Consider the following 21,664-nt stretch of genomic DNA (forward strand, 5'->3'; position numbering starts at 1 on the left):
AATGTAAACACCCTACCCCCGGCTACAAATATGAGAGCAGAAATATAGGGAGAGATGCAGACTAAAAAACACCACACACACAGTCACCGCCATTCAAACCTACACGCACCCTCAAAGACACTTATGCGTTTCAAGCACACAAACTCAAAGACGCACATGCCGAAAAGCCTGATGACGCTGGAGATAATCACACACACACACACACACGTGCGCACGCCCCCGCGCGCATACAAACACACACACACACACACGCACATGCACATATACCTGTTATCACTAAAAGTCGAAAGACATTCACTTGAACACACACACACACACACACACACACACACACACACACACACATGCATGCACATACAAACACCCTCCCTCACCCACTAACACCATCACACACACACACACACACACAAGAAATCAACACGAAGATGATATATTTCATCAGACACATCCTACAATAAAACATCGACAGCATCTCGCACCACCATAATCACCAAACTCTTAACTAAAACCAGCAGTCAGTATGGGTACCCTTCCAACCACAGACCTATAACACCCAACCACAAGAAATAAAATTACAACCACAAACACTGTAACACAACCCTTCTCTCTGGTTATTTCATTATTGATATGTGGCTTCAACCTTTTTTTTTTTTTCCTTTTCTCTGTGAAAAGACACAACATAAAACAAATGGAGTGTGTATCATTTCTTCGTTTCTGTGAAAATGGAAAGAAAAAAAAATAAGCATGAACAACACCAACTAAATGAAACATGTCATGCTACTTCATAAAAAAAAATATATATATATATTTTTTTTTTAAAGAAGCACAAAAAAGAAAAGAAAAATTATTTATTTAGCATCTTTGAATGCCAACAATTATAGTACTTTTTGTTTTACCTCCTTCCTTAATTAAATTTACCAACAACAACTGTGTGAGTAGCATTATCGTACACAACCAATATTTATCAACTGCACAAAGACATGATCATACAGCAGCGAAATGTGCACGCTGAAAACAATACATTGATAATCTCGTGGAGAGAATCTTCAACTTTCCAAACATAGCTGCAGGACTTTCATGTTCCAATGACTGAAAACAAAATGGTTGAGACAAAATAAAACGACAGCCAACGACTGATTATAAACTGGTTCAAACAGTCTGAATCGTACATGTGAACCGGTGAGTTGTCCACTTCAGAGGATAAAACCACCACAAGAAAATCATCACCATTTTAAGAGAAAACCTTGCTTCTGGAGCCAGTTGCACTGCTCGGACAGAAGAGAGTAGTATGGCCGTAACCCGCTACTAACTGAGTGTAGTATGGAACTGACTTAATGGCGTAGTTTGGTCAACGAAGGCATTTAGTCATGTGTAACTCAGAAAGTTAGAACCAAGCAATGCAACTGGCACCTGGTAACTACTGTTTCAATTTCTATGCTGTCATACAAGAAAGATGTCAGTCTTGAAAGTCTGTACAACAATCGTTAAGACAGTCAAAGTGATTAAGAAAAGTCAAACTGATAAAGTCAATGCCAAACTAAATAGATAAAATTAAAGCCAAACTAATCAATGTCAAACTAATTAAGTCAAAGTGATTAAGTTAAAGTCAAACTGATAAAGTCAATGCCAAACTAAATAGATAAAATTAAAGTCAAAGTGATTAAGTTAAAGTCAAACTGATTAAATAAAGTCATACTGATTGTCAACCTGATCAAGCTAACAATACTGACCATTACGCGGTGTTAAAATGGCTGAAAAATCAGACATTCTCTCCACACACAAAAAACTACAGCATCATAGACTCACTTTGTTTATGCACATGAATCCCCCTACCCCATCGCTCTCTCCTATAAAAAAAAAATAAAAAAAATAAAAAATAATAATAATAATGGATGTGGCAAGAGATTCCTATGGTGGCGCTAGTTTTGTCAATAGCAGTCAGTCACTCCCAGAACGTGGAAAACCGTGTTAACGGTGGTTGTTGCTGTTGTTGTTGTCGTTGTTGTGGTGGTTGTTGTGGTGGTGGTTGCAGCGATGGTGATGTTGGGAAATCAAGCAGCAGACCAGTCAGAAAGACAGCTACATCCCCATCACAGGCATCACCCCCTAGGACGTGAAGAGACGTAACCGACAGTGTGGTTGGTGGTAGTTGGAGTTTTTGCTGATGCTGCTGCTACTTCTGCTTTAGTCATTGTGGTGGTGATGGTGACAGTGGTGGTGACAGTGACACTGAAGCTGGGAAAGGAAGCAGCTGACCGTACAGCCACCCACATCCTATCCATGGGCGTCACCCCCAGAATGCGGAGAGACATAACCGACGGTGTGTTGGTGGTGGTGGTGGTGGTGCTAGTAGGAACTGGTTGTTGCTGATGCTGCTGTGGCTGCTGGGAAAGGAAGCGGTCAGCCGGACAGACAGACAGAAAGCCACATCCTCTCCATAATCATCACCCCTAGAATGTGGAGAGAGACGTATTTACTGACAGTGGGGTGGTGGTAGTGGGAGCTGTTGTTGTTGCTGCTGCTGTAACTGTTGAGGTGGTGAAGGAGACGGTGATGCAGGGGACCGGAGTGGACCATCTCCAGTCATCACCTCCAGACTGTGGAGAACCCTGATGGTGGTGGGGTGGTGGTGGTGGTGGTGGTGGGAGTAGTTGTTGTTCTGCTGCTGCTGCTGTAGTTATTGTCGTGGTGGTGGTTGTGATGATGGTGATGCTGAGGAAAGGAAGCAGTTGGACCCAGCAGAAGGCCGGCTACATCCTGTCCACTGGCGTGACCCCCAGGATGTGGAAGGCTGTGCTGATGGTGTCAGCAGTGGCCTCGCACAGCAACAGGCGTGACATGTTCACCTTGATGATCTGACCTGTGGACAAGTCACACACGTTAACATTAACACTTCACTAAACCCACACTTTACATACCAAATAACTCAGCAAACAACTTATAAGTCAGTCGTAAGAATCATAAAAAAAAAAAAAATCAAAAAAATCGTTGATTCATTATCACGTCTTCCATTTAAGACATGGAATCACCATTGCAGAGTCGGTCACAAGCACTGGGCTTCTTTCTGATCCAGCGTTCTCCAGAGATCTGGTTTCCAGTCCCCAGTTTCAGCATGGTGTAGTGTCCTTTTCTCTGATTTTCCTCACTCCACCCTGGTGTGACAGGGGTGCCAGACTCTGGTTGAGGACCCGCCTTCCTGTACCCAGCCCTTCAAACAGTGCCAATCAGTATATGTGTGCATGCCTAGAGTTGACTTAATCAAGATTTTACGCCTATTAAATATTATTATTATTAGTAGTAGAATTTTTATGTATTTCTCTTTTTTTTCCTTCTTAATTTTTGGGTTTTTTTGGTTTTTGTTTTTTGTTTAATTTTTTTTTTTTCTTTTCTCAAGGTCTGACTAAGCGCGTTGGGTTACGCTGCTGGTCAGGCAACTGCTTGGCAGATGTGGTGTAGCATATATGCATCTGACCGGCCAAACGCAGTGACGCCTCCTTGAGCTACTAATACTGATACTGATACTGTAAAAAGCTACGGGACATTTAAACTTTATTTCTCATTAAAGACAATGACGCTCAAGGCGCATCATGTGCATATAATCATCATCATAAAACTGCAAATAACCACACAAATAAATAAATAAAAACTATAATTCCAGACATGATGATGCACCCAATCCCCCCAGGTGAATTCTAAAGAATGCTAGAAATGAGGAAAAATTGAAGGAGAACCACGACAGGAGGAAACAGGAAGGAAAAGAAAGAGAAGAAGAAGAAGAAGAAGAAGAAGAAGAAGAAGAAACAGAAAAAAGACCCCCCAAAATTGGTGAAAATAATGAAATAAAATCAAGAGATAAAAGCATGTCAAAACTGAAACACAGAACACCCCCACACATTCATAATAATCAAACACATGATACATACATACATACATACATATATATATATATACACATTCATGAGAGAGAGAGAGAGAGGCAGGAGAGACAGACAGTCAGAGGCCTTGAGAAAGGCAGAGAAGCACTGAGATAGAACGCACTGGGATTGTAAGGGAGACAATACGGCACAATGCAGCTTTATTCGTCTATAACCAGTTGCTTCCCTTACTTTACTTCTCCGTTCACGACAAACTAATGAATGATCATAACAACAATAAAAACGATAATAAATGGAACGGGATTCTTCCTCTCTCCTCTTCCACCAGATCTCTTGATTGGTGGTCTGGGTGCTAGTCATTCGGCTAAGACGATAAACCGCCCCAAGTACACGATGCACTTAGCACATGTAAAATAAAAAAATAAAAAATTTTAAAAAATAAAAAATAGAAATAAAAAACACAGCAACAAAATGGTTGTTCATGGAAAAAAAAAACTATGAAGAAAAAACACAATCAGACAGTGAAACAACCTCCCCTCCCCACAATGACACAGAGAAATAGGTTGTAACAAAAAAGTATACAATACAATAAGAAACCACCTCCCCCACCCACCTCCAACACACACACACGCACACACACACACACACACACACACACACATTTATGGTTTATTGTGTCTTAAATACCTAACCCCACCCCCAACACACACACACACACACACACACACACACAACCCACCCTGCTTGTCCTTCTCCACACAGTAGCAGTTCTCGTAGAACTCGGTGAAGACGGACGACAGGTCGTAGAGGTACTCGCACAGCGTGTGCATGCACAGGTCGTCCAGGATGCGAACCACCACGTCCGGGAAGCGCAGCACGCACTTGGCCAGCTTCCACTCGCTGCCGTGCGACAGGTCCACCGGTGTGGTCTGGGCCGCCGCCTTCAGCTGCTCGGGGCTCACTTTGGCCAGGCGGGCGATGGACCTGACAGGGAGAGACAGAGAGACAGAGAAAGAGAAAGTGTAAAGGAATATGAATGGTATGTTCAGCATAGTCATTTCTGCATGTTCCCCCCCCCCCTCCCCTTACCTAAGAGTGGGTGAAGTGGAAGAGAGGCACAGAAAGAGAGGGGGAGGGAGGGAAGGTGGGAGGAGAAAGAGAGAGACAGAGAGAGAGAGAACAGGAATGTGAATGGTATATTCAGCAAAAGCCTTTGCACCTTTTCTTTACCTTATGGTGGAGGGGGGAGTGAGAGAGGGGAGGAGAGGGAGAGAGAGACAAAGAGAGAGAGAGAGAGAGAGAGAGAGAGAGAGAGAGAGCGGGGGAATGGACAGAGATAATTATGTATACATGATTTTTCCCCAGGAACAGTCCAGATCAATAGAAAGCGAAAAGAAATGGTGCGAGTTGGGGCGGGAAAGCACATCAAAATCAATACATCATGAACATGAACCAGTAAGACACATCAAAATCAATACATCATGAACATGAACCAGTAACACACATCAAAATCAATACATTATGAACATGAACCAATAAGACACATCAAAATCAGACAAAAAACCAAAACCAAAACAAAAAAACAAAAAAAAACCCAACAAAAAGACACATAAGAAACCAATGACAAGAATAACAACCAACACAAATGTAGACAAGACAGATATATATGTATATAGGCAGACAGACATGTATGAAGACATACAAGACACGGACAAACAGACAGATATGTAGACAGACAGACAGACATATTGACAGACAGACAGACATGCAGACAGCACTACATACCTGATACGGGTCAAAGCGTACAACAGATAGGCCGCCGTGTTGCCGCGGTCATCCAGCATCTGCACACACACACACACACACACACACACACACACACACACGAACAAATGCACACGCGCACACACACACACACACACACACACACAATGCCAACAACTCTGTTATTACTACCACGCTCCAACACTTCAGAACAACATGTTACAACGAAAATAAGCAGAAGAAGAAGAAGAAGAATGAGGAGCAGATAGAGAAGGGGCAGAAGAAGACGACGACGAAGACGACGAAGACGAAGACGAACAAGAAGAAGAAGAATGAGAAGCAGAAGAAGAAGAAGAAGGAGCAGAAAGAGAAGAGGCGTACGCACACACACAAACACGCACACAAACACACACACAGTATCACAAGCAGAAGAAGACAATGATATATCCATTTCCACTTTCAAATCTCTCAAGACACAAAACACACTAGAGCAAACACACACACACACACACACACACACACACACACACACAAGACGAAGAAAGAGAAGAAGCAGCAGCAGCAGAAGAAGAAGAAGAAGGTTGAGACACAGAAATAGAGACAGGTGGGAGGAGGAGGCAGGGCGAAGAAGAGAGAGGAGAAAGAATGGGAAAAGTTGACAGAGAGAGAGAGAGAGAGAGAGAGAGAGAGGAAAACACGAGACAGAGAGAGTTGGAGGTGAGTGGGGAAACGACACATACCCCCCCCCCCACCCCCACCCCCAGCGCATTTTTTCTTTTTCTTTTTTTCTCCCCCCCCCACCCGTCTTTTAAACCCCCCGTGCCCAACCCCCAACCCCCCCCCCCCCCCCCACACACACACACACAAAAGAAAGAAAAGATATCCTAGAAAACAGATCACATCCAAAATTCATGACAGCTTCCCCACCCATCCACCCCACCCCCTAACAAATAACCTCAACTCCCTGCCACCCGCCACCACTGACCACGATCCCCCCGACCCCCCTATTCTTCAGCATCCCCCAAACCCTACCTTCCACTCTCCCCCCCGCCCCCCTCCTCGACCCCCACCTCACCAACCCCCCTCAGCCACCCTCCCCTTCTCCCTCCTCCTCGTCCCCCGACCCCAACCCCCAAGGTCCAACCCTCCCACCCACCCACCCCGAAAAAAAAAGTGGAACAGCCAAAACCTGGGAATAAATATATGCATGAGCGTTTGGTGCCCTGATCGCCCGGAAATGAAGGCAGCGCCACCTAGCGGCCACAGTGATTGACACGGAATTGCTTTTCCTTGAATCCGTCAGTCCCTGAGTTGGGGAGTGTGTGTGTGTGTGCGGTCGGAAAAAAAGGGGGGGGGGGGGAGACAAGAGATGGGGGTGTGCGGGGAGGGAGGGAGGGAGGGAGGGAGAGAGAGAGTGAGAGAGAGCTCAAAATTCTTCAATGGGTTGTGTGTGAGAGAGAGGGGAGAGGGGAGGGGGGAAGGGTGCGGGAAACGCACGCGCATGCTTACACAAACACACTCACGCATGCATACATACACACACACACGCACGCATACAACATACACACACACACACACATATATATATATATATATATATATATATATATATATATATATATCAACACACACACACACACACACACACACACACACACACACACACACACACACACACTGTCTTCCTTCTAATGTGAACAAAAAATTCCAAATTAATACCACATCCGAAATTCATGATAGCCTCTCGCTTCCCCGCTGCTAAATTCTACACCCCCCTTCTCTCCCCACCTCAAGAAGAGGGGACCTGGAGACAGTGAGAGAGAGAGAGAGAGACAGGGAGGGAGGAGGGGGGTTAGAGAAGTGGGCGAGAGGTGAAGAGAGACAGAGAGAGAGAGAGACAGCCAGGCAGACTGATACAGAGAGGGAGGGAGAGACAGACAGACAGACAGACAGACAGACAAGCAGGCAAGCAGACTGACAGAGAGAGAAAGGGGGAAGAGACAGACAGACAGAACAGACAGACAGACAGGCACGCAGACCGGGGTGGAAAGAGAAAGAGACCGAGACACACAGACAGACAGACAGGACAGACAGAGAGCGAGACAGACAGACAGACAGATGGAGAGAGAGAAGTGTGTGTGAGTGTGTGTGTGTGTGTGAGGAGGGGGAGAATGATGATGAGGATGAATGATGTCATTCATAAGAGAGGCAGATCTATAGACAGTGGGACAGACAGAGAGAGGGAAGCACAGAGAGAAGAGACAGAGACAGAGAGACAGACAGACAGAGGACAGACAGAGAGAGGCACACAGAAAGGCAGAGAGAGGGGACCTTGACGGTGAAGAGTGACTCTATTTGGGGTGGGTCGGGTGGCAGGTTTGAGCGGACAGGGTGAGGAAGCCATCCTTTTCAAACACGCCTTCCTTCAGTTGTTGCCCACACAAGACAGGGGTGGGGCAGGGGCACAGCAGGGGATGGGTGGGAGATCTGATAAGGGAGGGGGAGGGGGTGGGGGTGGGGGCTAGAGGGAGCTTGGGGGGGGGGGGGGGTTGCCAAAGCAAAGCGGAGACAGGGGTTCCAGTGATAGTCTCCTCCCTCGAGTTGTGTGAGATGAGTGAAGGACTCAAGGAGAGAAGCCATCCGTAAAATTGCACGGGAAGTGAGGTGGATCGTTACCAAAAAAAAAAACAACACAACTACTTGCCCTTCGTTACAGCATGGCGGGTTTCAGGGGGTGGGGGAGGAAGTAGAATGAGGGGGTGGCATGGATGTTCATGTGCTGTTGTAACAAAGAACAGAGTACAACATGGTTCTGAAGCGGCGTTGTGCAGGGATTAACCGAAAAAAAAAAAAGAAGGAAAAAAAAGAAGAAAAAAAAATGTTAGCGTTTCAGAAAGACCATTTGTAACAGGAATCCGTCAGGTCTCGGGAGAGTTTGGAGTTGCGCTCTGGGAGGTGGTGACTGAACCAGTCGGGTGATTGTGATGGAAGGCCAATGGCGAGAGCCGTAACTCCTGCACTGCTAACAGCTAAAACTCTGACACAGATTTGTTTGCTTAGGGGTTTTTTTCTGTTTTGACAATATTGATAAGATTGAAATTGGTCTGTAATTGGAAGGGTCTGTACGGTCTCCTGACTTAAAAATGGGTACTACTTTCGCGACTTTAAAAGATTTAGGAATGATCTTTTTTGTGATACATTGGTTATAGACATAAGTAAGTGTTTCGGCAATTATAGGAGCAGAGAGTTTTAATATCTTTCCATCTATACCATCAATACCTTTCGAACCTGTTTGCTTTAAGTGGGAAAGAGCATAGTAAACTTCATGTACATCCATAAGAGGGATATCAAGGTGTGATGAAATATTTTTAGTGTTACAAAAGGTTTCGAGAATATCAAGTGAATTAAGGGATGACAAGTTTGTTCCTACTGTTAAGTTAGCTACATTACAAAAATGTGTATTTAGGTTATCTGCTGATATGTCGTTAGTTGTTGTGGATTGCGTGATATTATGTTTATTATTTAACTGATTTATGGCTTTCCAAATCAATTTATTATTGGATTTTGTGGAAATAAGTTCTTGAAAATAATTCTTTTTTTCTGAACGTTTCAAAGCATTTACAAGATTACGTTGTTTTCTGAATTCATCTTTCTTACCTTCTGAGAGAGACAAGTCTCTTTCCTTAATCTTATCATCAATGGTTTTAGTCATCCACGGCTGTTTAGGATAGCTTTTGACACGTTTTGTTATGAATGGAGCATGTTTATCATATACATTAAGAAAATTGTGATACCAAACCTCCAGTGCTTCTTCAGGATTAGAGAACTGATAAACAGCTGACATATTGGAATGTATCAAGTTCTGTATAAATAAATCCTTATCAAATTGTCTAAAATCTCTATGGCAAACGGTTTTATGTCTATTTGCAGGAATTTTTACACCTCGTTTGGACCATGTGAAACATATAGGGGAATGGTCACTGCAGCCAAACGTTGGGGAACATACTTCTGTTATGGAGTTTGTAGATGAAGCGTATATATGATCTATAAGTGTTTTTGACGTTGCAGTAACTCTCGTAGGTATGTCAATTAACTGCGTTAGGTGAAATGATTCATAAAGTTTTGTCCAGTGTTTGTTTGATTTGAGTAAGTCAATATTAAAGTCACCTAATAGTATTATTTCACTTGAAGACAAAGAAGCTTCTTCCATCATCAATAAGGGAGAGAGAGAGAGAGAGAGAGAGAGAGAGGGAGGGAGGGAGGAAAACACGAGACAGAGAGAGTTGGAGGTGAGTGGGGAAACGACACATACACCCCCCCCCCCCCAACCTCCCACCCCCAGCGCATTTTTTCTTCTTCTTCCCCCCCCCCCCCCCCCCCCCGTCTTTTAAACCCCCCGTGCCCAACCCCCAAACCCCCCCCCCCCCCCCACACACACACACACACAAAAGAAAGAAAAGATATCCTAGAAAACAGATCACATCCAAAATTCATGACAGCTTCCCCACCCATCCACCCCACCCCCTACCAAATAACCTCAACTCCCTGCCACCGCCACCGCTGACCACCATCCCCCCGACCCCCCTATTCTTCAGCCATCCCCCAAACCCTACCTTCCACTCTCCCCACCCCCCCCTCCTCGACCCCCACCTCACCAACCCCCCTCAGCCACCCTCCCCTTCTCCCTCCTCCTCGTCCCCCAACCCCAACCCCCAAGGTCCAACCCTCCCACCCACCCACCCCGAAAAAAAAGTGGAACAGCCAAAACCTGGGAATAAATATATGCATGAGCGTTTGGTGCCCTGATCGCCCGGAAATGAAGGCAGCGCCACCTAGCGGCCACAGTGATTGACACGGAATTGCTTTTCCTTGAATCCGTCAGTCCCTGAGTTGGGGAGTGTGTGTGTGTGTGCGGTCGGAAAAAAAAGGGGGGTGGGGGGGGGGGGAGACAAGAGATGGGGGTGTGCGGGGAGGGAGGGAGGGAGGGAGAGAGAGAGTGAGAGAGATAGAGTGAGAGAGAGCTCAAAATTCTTTAATGGGTTGTGTGAGGGGGAGAGGGGAGAGGGGGGGGTGCAGGAAACGCACGCGCGTGCTTACACAAACACACTCACGCATGCATACATACATACACACACACACACTCACACACACACGCACACACACAACATACACACACACACACACACACATATATATCATTTTAACACACACACACACACACACACACACACACACACACACACACACACTGTCTTCCTTCTAATGTGAACAAAAAATTCCAAATTAATACCACATCCGAAATTCATGATAGCCTCTCGCTTCCCCGCTGCTAAATTCTACACCCCCTTCTCTCCCCACCTCACGAAGAGAGGACCTGGAGACAGTGAGAGAGAGAGAGAGAGAGACAGGGAGGGAGGAGGGGGGTTAGAGAAGTGGGCGAGAGGTGAAGAGAGACAGACAGACAGAGAGGGAGAGAGACAGGCAGGCAGACTGACACAGAGAGGGAGGGAGAGACAGACAGACAGACAGGCACGCAGACCGTGGTGGAAAGAGAAAGAGACCGAGACAGACAGACAGAGAGAGAGCGAGACAGACAGATGGAGAGAGAGAAGTGTGTGTGTGTGTGTGTGTGAGGAGGGGGAGAATGATGATGAGGATGATGATGTCATCATAAGAGAGGCAGATCTATAGACAGTGGGACAGACAGAGAGAGGGAAGCACAGAGAGAGAGAGACAGAGACAGAGAGACAGACAGACAGAGACAGACAGAGAGAGAGGCACACAGAAAGGCAGAGAGAGGGGACCATGACGGTGAAGAGTGACTCTATTTTGGGGTGGTCGGGTGGCAGGTTGAGCGGACAGGGTGAGGAAGCCATCCTTTCAAACACGCCTTCCTTCAGTTGTTGCCCACACAAGACAGGGGTGGGCAGGGGCACAGCAGGGGGTGGGTGGGAGATCGGATAAAGGGAGGGGGTGGGGGCTAGAGGGGGCTTGGGGGGGGTTGCCAAAGCAAAGCGGAGACAGCGGTTCCAGTGATAGGTCTCCTCCCTTGAGTTGTGTGAGATGAGTGAAGGACTCAAGGAGAGAAGCCATCCGTAAAATTGCACGGGAAGTGAGGTGGATCGTTACCAAAAAAAAAAAAACACAACTACTTGCCCTTCGTTACAGCATGGCGGGTTTCTGGGGGTGGGGAGAGTAGAATGAGGGGGTGGCATGGATGTTCATGTGCTGTTGTAACAAAGAACAGAGTACAACATGGTTCTGAAGCGGCGTTGTGCAGGGATTAACCGAAAAAAAAAAAAGAAGAAAAAAAAATGTTAGCGTGTCAGAAAGACCATTTGTAACAGGAATCCGTCAGTCTCGGGAGAGTTTGGAGTTGCGCTCTGGGAGGTGGTGACTGATACAGCGTCGGGTGTGTGACTGGACAGGCCAATGCGCGAGAGACCGTAACTCCTGCACTGCTAACAGCTAAAACTCTGACACAGATCTTGTCCGTCTGGCTGTAGGCGTTTTCTCTTCTGTCTCTTAGCCTCGCAACGCTGGGCAAGCATCTCTTTCAGTTTGGAGAGGTCCTTCTGTGCACCGTCTGCCTCCAAGCTGATCGTTCTGAGGCTACAGCTTCCCGGGCGTTCAGGTCGACGTTTAACTCACTCAGTACGGCCAGTCCTCTCTTCTCCTCTACACAGACCCCTCGGATGTCCAGTGGGTGTCTGAATGAGCCAACCTTTAGCTTCCGTCGTCAGAATTGTGGTATTCTTTGTCAACATTCACTTCTTCAGTATACGAGCCTTCCGCTTGCAATATTTTGATGATGGTAATTGGGCTGAAACGCTGTTAACGTCGTCTCTTTCGCTGTTCGTATGGAGAGAGTTAAGGCTTTCAAATCTCAGATTTCATCTTCGCAGACTAGCCTCAGTCAGACCATCCTCAGTCAGACCATACTTGACGGAGAGAAACATGACTCAGTTGGTTTCCTCTTTTGTCCTGTCCAGACCAGATTACTGCAATTCTACCTTAGCAGGTTTACAATCTTCCTCTCTTATTAGACTACAGAAAGTACAGAACAATGCTGCACGACTTGTCCTAGCAAAAAACGAAATCTGATCATGTCACACCTCTTTTGCATCAGTTACACTGGCTTCCTATAGAGTCCCACATTCACTATAAACTAGCGACACTTGCTCCCGACATTTTGATGAATCTCTTCCCCTGTATCTCTCCTCTGTGCTGGAAACGTACGAACCACGCAGAATGCTAAGATCCAGTTCTGAACTGTTACTTAAAGTCCCAAGAACAAATCTAAAATGTGCAGGGAAAAGGTCTTGTATGGCTAAGTACCCAAAATTCGGAATTCTTTGCCATCGTCCCTCAGAAATGCTCCTGATCTCCAGACCTTCAAGCCAGATCTGAAAACGCACCTTTTCCGCGAACATTTCTGTACTCAGCACGATGGATAGTCCAAAGTCTGTTCCCCACATGGAGTTTTATGACAGACATATTTATACTCATGTAATCCTGTTTTAGTGCAGTTGATATATTTAATGTGTCTGGGCGCGCACGCCCGTGTGCGTGTGTGTGTGTGTGTGTGTGTGTGTGTGCAAGTGTGAGTGTGCGCGCGCATGCATGTATATGTGTGTCTAAAAAATGTGTGTTTTTAAGGAATGTATTTCTTTTTAATCTAAGCATTATTTACTTGATATTTTTTTATTGTTTGGTGGATCATGCTTTTTGACTTACTTGTGTAAACAAAGTGAGTCTATGTTTTAACCCGGTGTTTGGTTGTCTGTGTGTGTGTGTCTGTCTGTCTGTCTGTGTGTCTGTGGTAAACTTTAACATTGACATTTTCTCTGCAAATACTTTGTCAGTTGACACCAAATTTGGCATAAAAATAGGAAAAAATCAGTTCTTTCCGGTCATCTTGTTTAAAACAATATTGCACCTCTGGGATGGGCACACACACAAAAAAGAGAAGACGCAGCCAAATTATATGCAAACTGAATTTACTGTTATATATATATATATATTTTTTTTTTTTTTTTTTTTTTTTCCCTCTAAACTTGGCACTTTGATCTGATATTCTGACACAACAAGAGTAGTCATTTTAATCATTTTTTGTTCAAACAGGAACTTCTTTTGCTAAGCATGGAAGTTATATTTATTTTGCATATCTTTGGTGCAGATAGTAAAAAAAGGGAAATTAATCTGTAATTAATGCTAGGGGGCTTAATTTGCTTTAAACTGATCTTTCTCATCTTAAACATTACATTTTGAAATTATACTCAATACATAAAAAGCTTGTTTGTTTTACTCTCAGTGTACAGGGCTTTCGCTATGTTCATTCGCCCAAGTGATCTTTTTCGGAAAATACTAAAATCAATATGACGACTGGACTTTATAGATCTATTGGCTGAGCCCTGAAGGTCATGGGCAAAAATCAATTGCGTACACATATTTATACATATTCAAAGCGCGTGCTCATATTCTTCGCGAACGCGAACGACGCCATTTTGTTTCAAGTTGTTGACCTGCCCGTTCAATCCTATATTCAATCGACAAAACACGATAACATAAGATGGAAAGTTGGAGAGGGAGACCATTAAATATTTATTCACAGAAAGATTTGTGAACGCCTCATCACTTACTGGATTATGCCCCAAACTGCCATAAAAATATCCACAGAATCAGTCGGAATTCACAGTTAATAAACCATGAGAGTTAATACCCTTGAATTGATGAAACGTAAAAATTTCCATTCTTGACTTTTCTCAAAATGAAGTCCTTTTCACTTCATACGACGTTTAGAAGTACTTGTACTTGGCTCTACATGTTATTAGTTTAACAAAATACTCAATTTTCATATCAACTTTAAAACTATAAAACTGGTGTCAACCGGGTGTAACTAAACGTATATCTATCTAGATCCAGAGAAAACGGCTAAATGTTGCAGTGTGATTGCGGCGATAGCCACGTCTCCTTTACCGCGGACTTAAAAAGAAATTTTTATGCCCTGAAAGGTTTTTTGAATGCCCAAGATACACCAGAATAATATGATTTAAACAGCGTTCTCACTGCGAATACCGCAATCGATTTATCGCCCTTTAAAAAAGCATGTTTAAATGTTATATTTTTGAACGCCAGCTAAGGAGCCCTGATAGTGTAATGGGTAACACAGTTTCTTCTCACCCGAACACGTGGGGTTCGAATCTGCCGTTAGGAATTTTTTTTTTTCTTTTTTCTTTCAACCCAAAGCTTTATAATAACAAATACAGAACACATTTTAACGATTAGATTTTTTTTTAAAGTGTATCACAAGTGAGTTTTGAAGGCCTTGCCTCTCTTGTTTATTCATTCTGTGAATACACGGGATTGAGCTGTTGTAATGTTTTATGTTATGTTTATATGTGGCTTGATGATGTAAGGCGCTTTGAGCAGCATTAGTACTGGATATCGCGCCATAGAAAAGTTATGAATGATGATTATTATTATTATCTCTCTTGCAGACGTCTTTATAGAGCAGTTTCCCCTGTACCAGTTCTCCGTGAAGGAAATACTTGGATGTCTGGCCATCGTCCTTTCACAAGACGGGCGCAATAGCCGAGTGGTTAAAGCGTTGGACTTTCAATCTGAGTGTCCCGGATTCGAATCTCAGTAACGGCGCCTGGTGGGTAAAGGGTGGAGATTTTTCCGATCTCCCAGGTCAGCATAATTATATGCAGACCTGCTTGCGCCTGAACCCCCTTCGTGTGTATACGCAAGCAGAAGATCAAATACGCAAGTGAAATATCATGTTATCCATGTCAGCGTTCGGTGGGTTATGGAAACAAGAACATACCCAGCATGTACACCCCCGAAAATGGAGTATGACTGCCTACATGGTGGGGTATAAACGGTCATACACTTAAAAACCCACTCGTGTACATACGCGTGAACGTGGGAGTTGCAGCCCACGAACGAAGAAGAAGTCCTTTCATACAACGTGACCAAGCTATCGCATGTCTCTGTTTTAGCAGGGTGTACATGCTGGAGATTTCCACCTCCACCCAGAACGGTGGGTTGTTGTTGTTGTTGTTGTTGTTTTAACTCTGTCCTGTCCGGTTATGTTCAGGATACGTCGGACGTAGCGCATGTGGAAGGTGCTGATCTTTCATTTCAGTCGGGCATACAGGCTCTAGGACTCACTGCCGAACAGAAGGGTTGCTCATGACGCAAGCCCTGTAGACCCGGATCTTGATGTTGTGGCACGTCAGCTTCCTGTTTGTGTCCACACACTGGTGGTGGCTGCCTTGTCAATACGATTATGCAATACCTGATTAGCTATTTTCAAGAGTTACAAGACCAACAATAAAAAAGAAGAAGAAGAAGAAGAGAGTGAAAAATATAATAATAATATAATCGCATAATAATTTCATGGAATACTTGACTGGATATTCTTCAGAGTTAGAAAACGAAACAAAACAACAACAACAAAAACAAGTAAAAAGAGAGAGTAAAAATCGCCGATACGATAATTGCATAATAATTTCATGCAAAATCTGATAGAATATTCTCCGGAGTATACATACATATATATATATATATATATATATATATATATATATATATATATATATATATATAAAAGAAGTAAAAATTGGATTCTTTCAGCCCTATCAACATCCGCACATGACTTTTTATATCTTCATCGTTTTCTTTGGGTTTTTCCTTTTCGGTTTCGGTTTTTAAGCCCCCTTCTCCATCCACACCCCCACCTCCTCCCTCGTCCCCTTCTTCCTCCTCCTCCCTTCCCCTCCTCGACCTGCTCGCCGGTCTTCATCCGTTTCTTCTTCTCTCCACCCCCCTCCCACCCCCAACCCCCTTTCAGTCTTCTCCCTTCATTCCTGTTTTCTTTCTTTCCTTCCTTCCTTCTTTCGTTCTTCGCGTTTCCTCTACTTTGTCTTGGCCTTCCTCCTCCTCCTCGCGCGCTCCGTTAATGTCATGATGGAGAAGAGGGGCGGGGGGGGGGGGGGGGGGGGGGGGTACGGTAGGGGGAGGGTAAAGGAGTGAGGGGAAAAAAAAGTTAAAAAAAGAAGACAATTTGAAAGGTGGGGTGGGTGGGGTGGGACAGGGGGAGGGGTGTCTCAACTTTCCCTGTTTTGCGTGTAGATGGAGGAGGAGGCGGAGAAGGAGGAGAGGGAGAAGGTGATGATGTATAAGAAGAAGAAGAAGAAGAAGAAGAGAGGGGTGATGGAAGCGACAGAGGCTCGCCGGCAAGACACGAAAACAGGCGATTAGGGGTGGGTGGAAGGAGGGTGGATAGGGGCGGGGTGGAGTGGGAGGAAGGGGGTGAGGGAGGGGGGGGGGAGACTGGGTGTGTGTGGTGGGGTGGGGGAGAGGACACACAACTAAGACGGTGACAGCATTGCAGGAAGCAGGGAGAAGATGACATGCGACAGCGGGGTTGTTATTTCGCAATAATAACCTTCTGCTGTCAACCGCCTGTCTGTCTCTCTGTATGTATGTCTGTCTGTCTGTCTCAGCGTTTATTCCTCTTTCTTTTCTTTCTTCTTTGTTCAATTTAAAACAAACAAAAACTAAAAAAATAAATAAATAAAATAAATAAAAAAAAAAATCCGCTACCTTCTTCAATCGACTTCTGAATGTCTGTGTCTGCATCTCGGAGTTCGTTCCCTTCCCCTTTCTTTCCCTTCTTTCTTCATCGTTCAGTTTTCTTCCCACAACGCTACCTTCTTCTCCATCCGACCCACAACCACCACCACCACCACTACCTCCGCGCCCCTCCTTTCCCAACCCCCACCCACCCCTACACACACTCTCTCTTCGGAGGTTTGAGAGATAGGAAGGTGATCGCTGAATATAGATGTGAGAGGAGGAGGGGGAGGGGGGGGGGGTGTTGCGAAGGAGAGGGGGTGGGGCGCAACACTGACAACCGCAACGAGGTTTCGATAATACTGACCTACCTGACTCATGAATATCAAAAGGGTAATAAAGAAGGGGATGGGGGTTAGTGTGTAGTGAGATGAGGAGGAAAGTAATAACACTGCGTAGTTTGGAAGGGTGTTGGGGTTGGGGGGGGGGGGGGCGGGGGGGGGGGACCATAGTGGGGAGTGGACATGAGGAGTGGAGTGGTAACAAGTTGTGGTAGAACTTACCCTGATAGCAAGTTCTCTTTGTGTATGTATCTGCGTCCCTCCCACCGCCCCCCCCCCCTCCCCCCACCTTCCCCCCCCCCTCCCTGTCTCTCTCTTTCTGCCCTATCCTCCTTTTTTGTTTTCTCTCTCTGTGTGTCTCCCCCCCCCCTCTCTCTCTCTCTGTGCCTTATCTCCCATTCTCTGTGTCTGTCTTTATCATATCTCTTGCCCCTCTCTGTGTCTCTTCCAGGAAGTCCTGAGGCGGGTACAGAATACGCACATGGAGGTGGGGAGGCGAGGAAACACTATCGTGTTCAGACATTGTAGTCTTCTTCTTCTTCTTCTCTCTGTTCGTGGCCTGCCACTCCCACGTTCACTCGTATGCACACGCGTGGGCTTTTACGCGTTTGACCATTTTAACCCCGCGATGTAGGCAGCCATATTCCGCTTTCGGGGGTGTGCATGCTGGGAATGGTCTTGTTTCCATAACCCACCCCTGCTCCACTCACCAATCATACACGTGCAACTCGGTAAAACAAGGGCAAGGAACGCTGTCTGTCACTGGATTAAAACCTGGTTTGGTCGTTGGGGGGGGGGAGGGGGGGGGACGCTGCACTGCTGAACGCATGATCAACGAACGTTCTCCAGTTCCGGCGGTGGTGGGACAGGGCCTGAGTTTCGGCAGAACTCCTCTCTGTCCACTCAGTGATGTTGTCTGCCCGCTCCTTTCGCTGTCAGCCTCGTCTCCTGTTCCCCTGCACTGTGTCCCCCTGAGGGATCGTCTTGAGGAGCCCGTCAGATCTTGTCACATGGCGACACCATCTCATTTAATGTGGTCAGGAGGTCTTCACACTGACCAATGTGTTGTCTGATTTATATTTTTTTTAAATTAAATCTTTAAAAAAATATCACTTTTCCATTTGTTATGTGGTCTTTATAGATGTTGAGAAGTCTCCTAAAGCATCTCATTTCTACTACTTGGACCCTTCTCTTAAACCTTACTGTAAGAGTCCAGGACTCGCATGCATTCAAGAAAATAGAATCAGTGCATGTAGTGGCTTCAGCTTTGCTCTGAGACTGATGTTCTTGTTTGTCCATAATCATTTTTTTTATGGGCTTCAGCCTTGCCAGTGCTGTTGCAGTCTGCGCAGCTCTCTTTGTCAGTATTTCAGCATGGAACACTAACGTTTCCAATCGGCCCAGTCGAACAACAATGAGCATAGCTGTGCAACACGGGCGGCTGAAATCGTGTAAGCAAATAACATTCCCTGTTACAAAATCTCATCCCGGTATTATATCGAGCCTCCTATTCTTTTCTTCTTCTTTTTTCGCCTTCACTTTCCCCATACTGCTATTCCCATGATTTATTGTAGGCTTTCAATGCTGCTGCTGAAGAGGCACTGAATTCTATGTGTTTGCCAGGCAAACAATTCACTCTGAGCTCTAATTTTCCTTTACGGGGTGGATGTGGCGGCAAGGGTGGGTAGAAGAGTGGGGGCGGGCGTTTCAGGGAGTTATCATAGCGCACACTATGCGAGCAAGCAAGCAAGCAAGCGCGTCTGTGTGTGTATGTGTGTGTGAGAGAGAGAGGGGGGTGAGGGGGGTACGGGGGGCGAAGGAGGAGGGTGGTATGTGTGGGTGTCAGTCAGACGTACCTTGTCGAAGGAGAAGACATAGTCTTTGGTTCTGTTGTGAGCCAGGTCGGCATACTTGATGCAGCCATAGGCCACGGACTCTTTGGCCTTCTGCATCTCTTCGGGACTCAGCACCTGAAACACATGGTGAGGCCTCATTCAGCACTGCCATCAACATTCACATCCTCAACAACAGCAGCAGCAGCAACAGAAGAAGAAGAAGAAGGGTTATCGCAATATTGCCCGCGACCCCTCATGAAAGGGGCAATGTGACCCAAACAGTTCACACAGCTATACATAATGGCATAACATATAAACTTAACGAAAAATAAACAACAATATAAGCCACTGACCGGCTGTGCATTCTATTGTTTCGGATTATGAAAGCTTTACATGAATCACGTTTTGTTTCCTTGTTACACTGATCAGCGACATATACGTCAGTTGATGGATGACATTTCTCTCTTCCGCCGCGGTGGGCTGGGGAAAGGGGGGCGTGGAGGGAGGGTGCGGGGTTTGGGGGGCAGGGGGGCTGAACAGCTCCGATGTGACTCGGCAGCAGCAGCGCAGGGTCTTCTTTGGTGTGTGACGTGCCGGCGACCCGACACATACAGTTCCCTGTTGACTACAGACAGACAGAAGCAGGGTGTGGCTGGCTGTGAGTGGGGGAGGCAGGGATCAGCGAGCGGCGAGAGTCATGCCATAAATATGATTATGGAGGATAGAAAAAGAAAATGCAATCGAAATTGCTGCACTACCAGCTTATAAGGGCATACGTCATACGCGTAAATCGATCCCCACCCCCCCCCCCCCCACCATAAAACTAGTTGCAGACAGAGAGGGGGGAGGGAGGGGGTGGGAGAGAGAGAAAGAGAGAGAGGGGAGTGAGAGAGAGTGGGAGAGAGAAAGACAGAGAACAACGGAGACCAGGAGAAAGACAGGGGGGAGGAGGTTAGAAAGGAGAGAGGTTTTATTATTATTATTATTATTATTATTATTCAAGGATTCATATTTTGGGCATGGCCCATTCTTCCAATCTGTCCTTGCTAATCGACATCAGTTACAATAACACATATACATTTAATGGAAAAGGGAGAAAGAGAGAAGAAAAAACAAAACAGAAACAAGTCCTGCAGAAGGAATATACTAAAGAACACACACACACACACACACACACACACACACACACACACACACACACACACACACACACACACACACACGTGTACACACACACACACACACACACACACACACACACACACACACACACACACACGTGTACACACACACACACACACACACACACACAGAGGCAGATGGATAAGAGAGAGAGAGAGGGGGGGAGGGGGGATATGTCATCAGTATCGACAACCGGATGACTGAAGCCACATTGCTGTTATCATGAAATCCACGTAGACAGTTGTAATTAATACTAAAATTACTATTACCATCACCAATATCACTTATACAACAGCTACTGTCACCACCATGATGGAATGAAATGAATACATTCATGCATGCACACAAATTAGAAGAAAATGAAAGAAATGAAACAAGCAAACAAAACAAAGTGAATGAAAAGAAAATAGGACAGAATAAGAACAAGACCAAAACAAGAACAAGGAGAAACAAGAAAAACGGATCCAATAAGTTAGACATATAAATGCCCTCATTGTTACTGCTAACGGTCGCTTCCATATCTGAGATATTTTTGGTTGGAAAGATTGAAGATATTTATGGAGATCTGACTTGAAAGTATGTAGAGAACTGCTCGTTTGTATGTACAGGGAGTGAGTTCCACAGAAATGCACCTGAAAATGCAAAACTTGTTTTGAACATATCAATGCGGGTGCGTGGTAAAATGTACTTGTTCGAGCCGTATCGACATGAGGTTCGGGTAAGCAAAAGTAGATATTGTGGTGCCAAGTTATTGTGCACTTTGTACACGAGTAACAGGAGGAGGAATTTTTGTTTAATGTCCCGCCACACATATCGGTGATTGAAGACATTTTGTTAAAGTATTTATGAATACATCTGAGTATTATCGGTTAGAAGGGGTGGGAGATGTGGATGAATGGAGGGTTGGGGGAAACTGGGCAAATGAGGGTAAAAATGTGGGTGAAATTTGGAAGAAAAACAAAACAAAAAAAACCCCTCTAAATACAGTTACAGGAAATTACTTAAAGGACTTCGTAAAAGAGAAGTCGTTAAACTGACAAGCGAAACAACTGATAATGAATGCAAAAAGTCAAAAACATCA

At 45.2% G+C, this 21,664-nt stretch overlaps 1 protein-coding gene across 1 annotated transcript in view; it reads right to left on the reverse strand.

Annotated features, from left to right (window-relative positions):
- Positions 1 to 411: 411 nt before the first annotated feature.
- Positions 412 to 21,664, reverse strand: part of LOC143284024 (arginine--tRNA ligase, cytoplasmic-like) — a 182,699-nt gene continuing 161,446 nt past the window's right edge. The window contains exons 12-15 of the mRNA XM_076590573.1: positions 19,423 to 19,536; positions 5,661 to 5,719; positions 4,615 to 4,859; positions 412 to 2,860 (exon numbers count right to left, since the gene is read on the reverse strand). Of these exons, the coding sequence (XP_076446688.1) occupies positions 2,751 to 2,860; positions 4,615 to 4,859; positions 5,661 to 5,719; positions 19,423 to 19,536 (528 nt within the window). The 3' untranslated portion in view covers positions 412 to 2,750. The remainder of the gene's footprint in view (positions 2,861 to 4,614; positions 4,860 to 5,660; positions 5,720 to 19,422; positions 19,537 to 21,664) is intronic.

Source organism: Babylonia areolata, chromosome 7 (genome assembly GCF_041734735.1).
Source record: "Babylonia areolata isolate BAREFJ2019XMU chromosome 7, ASM4173473v1, whole genome shotgun sequence".
NCBI lineage: Eukaryota > Metazoa > Mollusca > Gastropoda > Neogastropoda > Buccinidae > Babylonia > Babylonia areolata.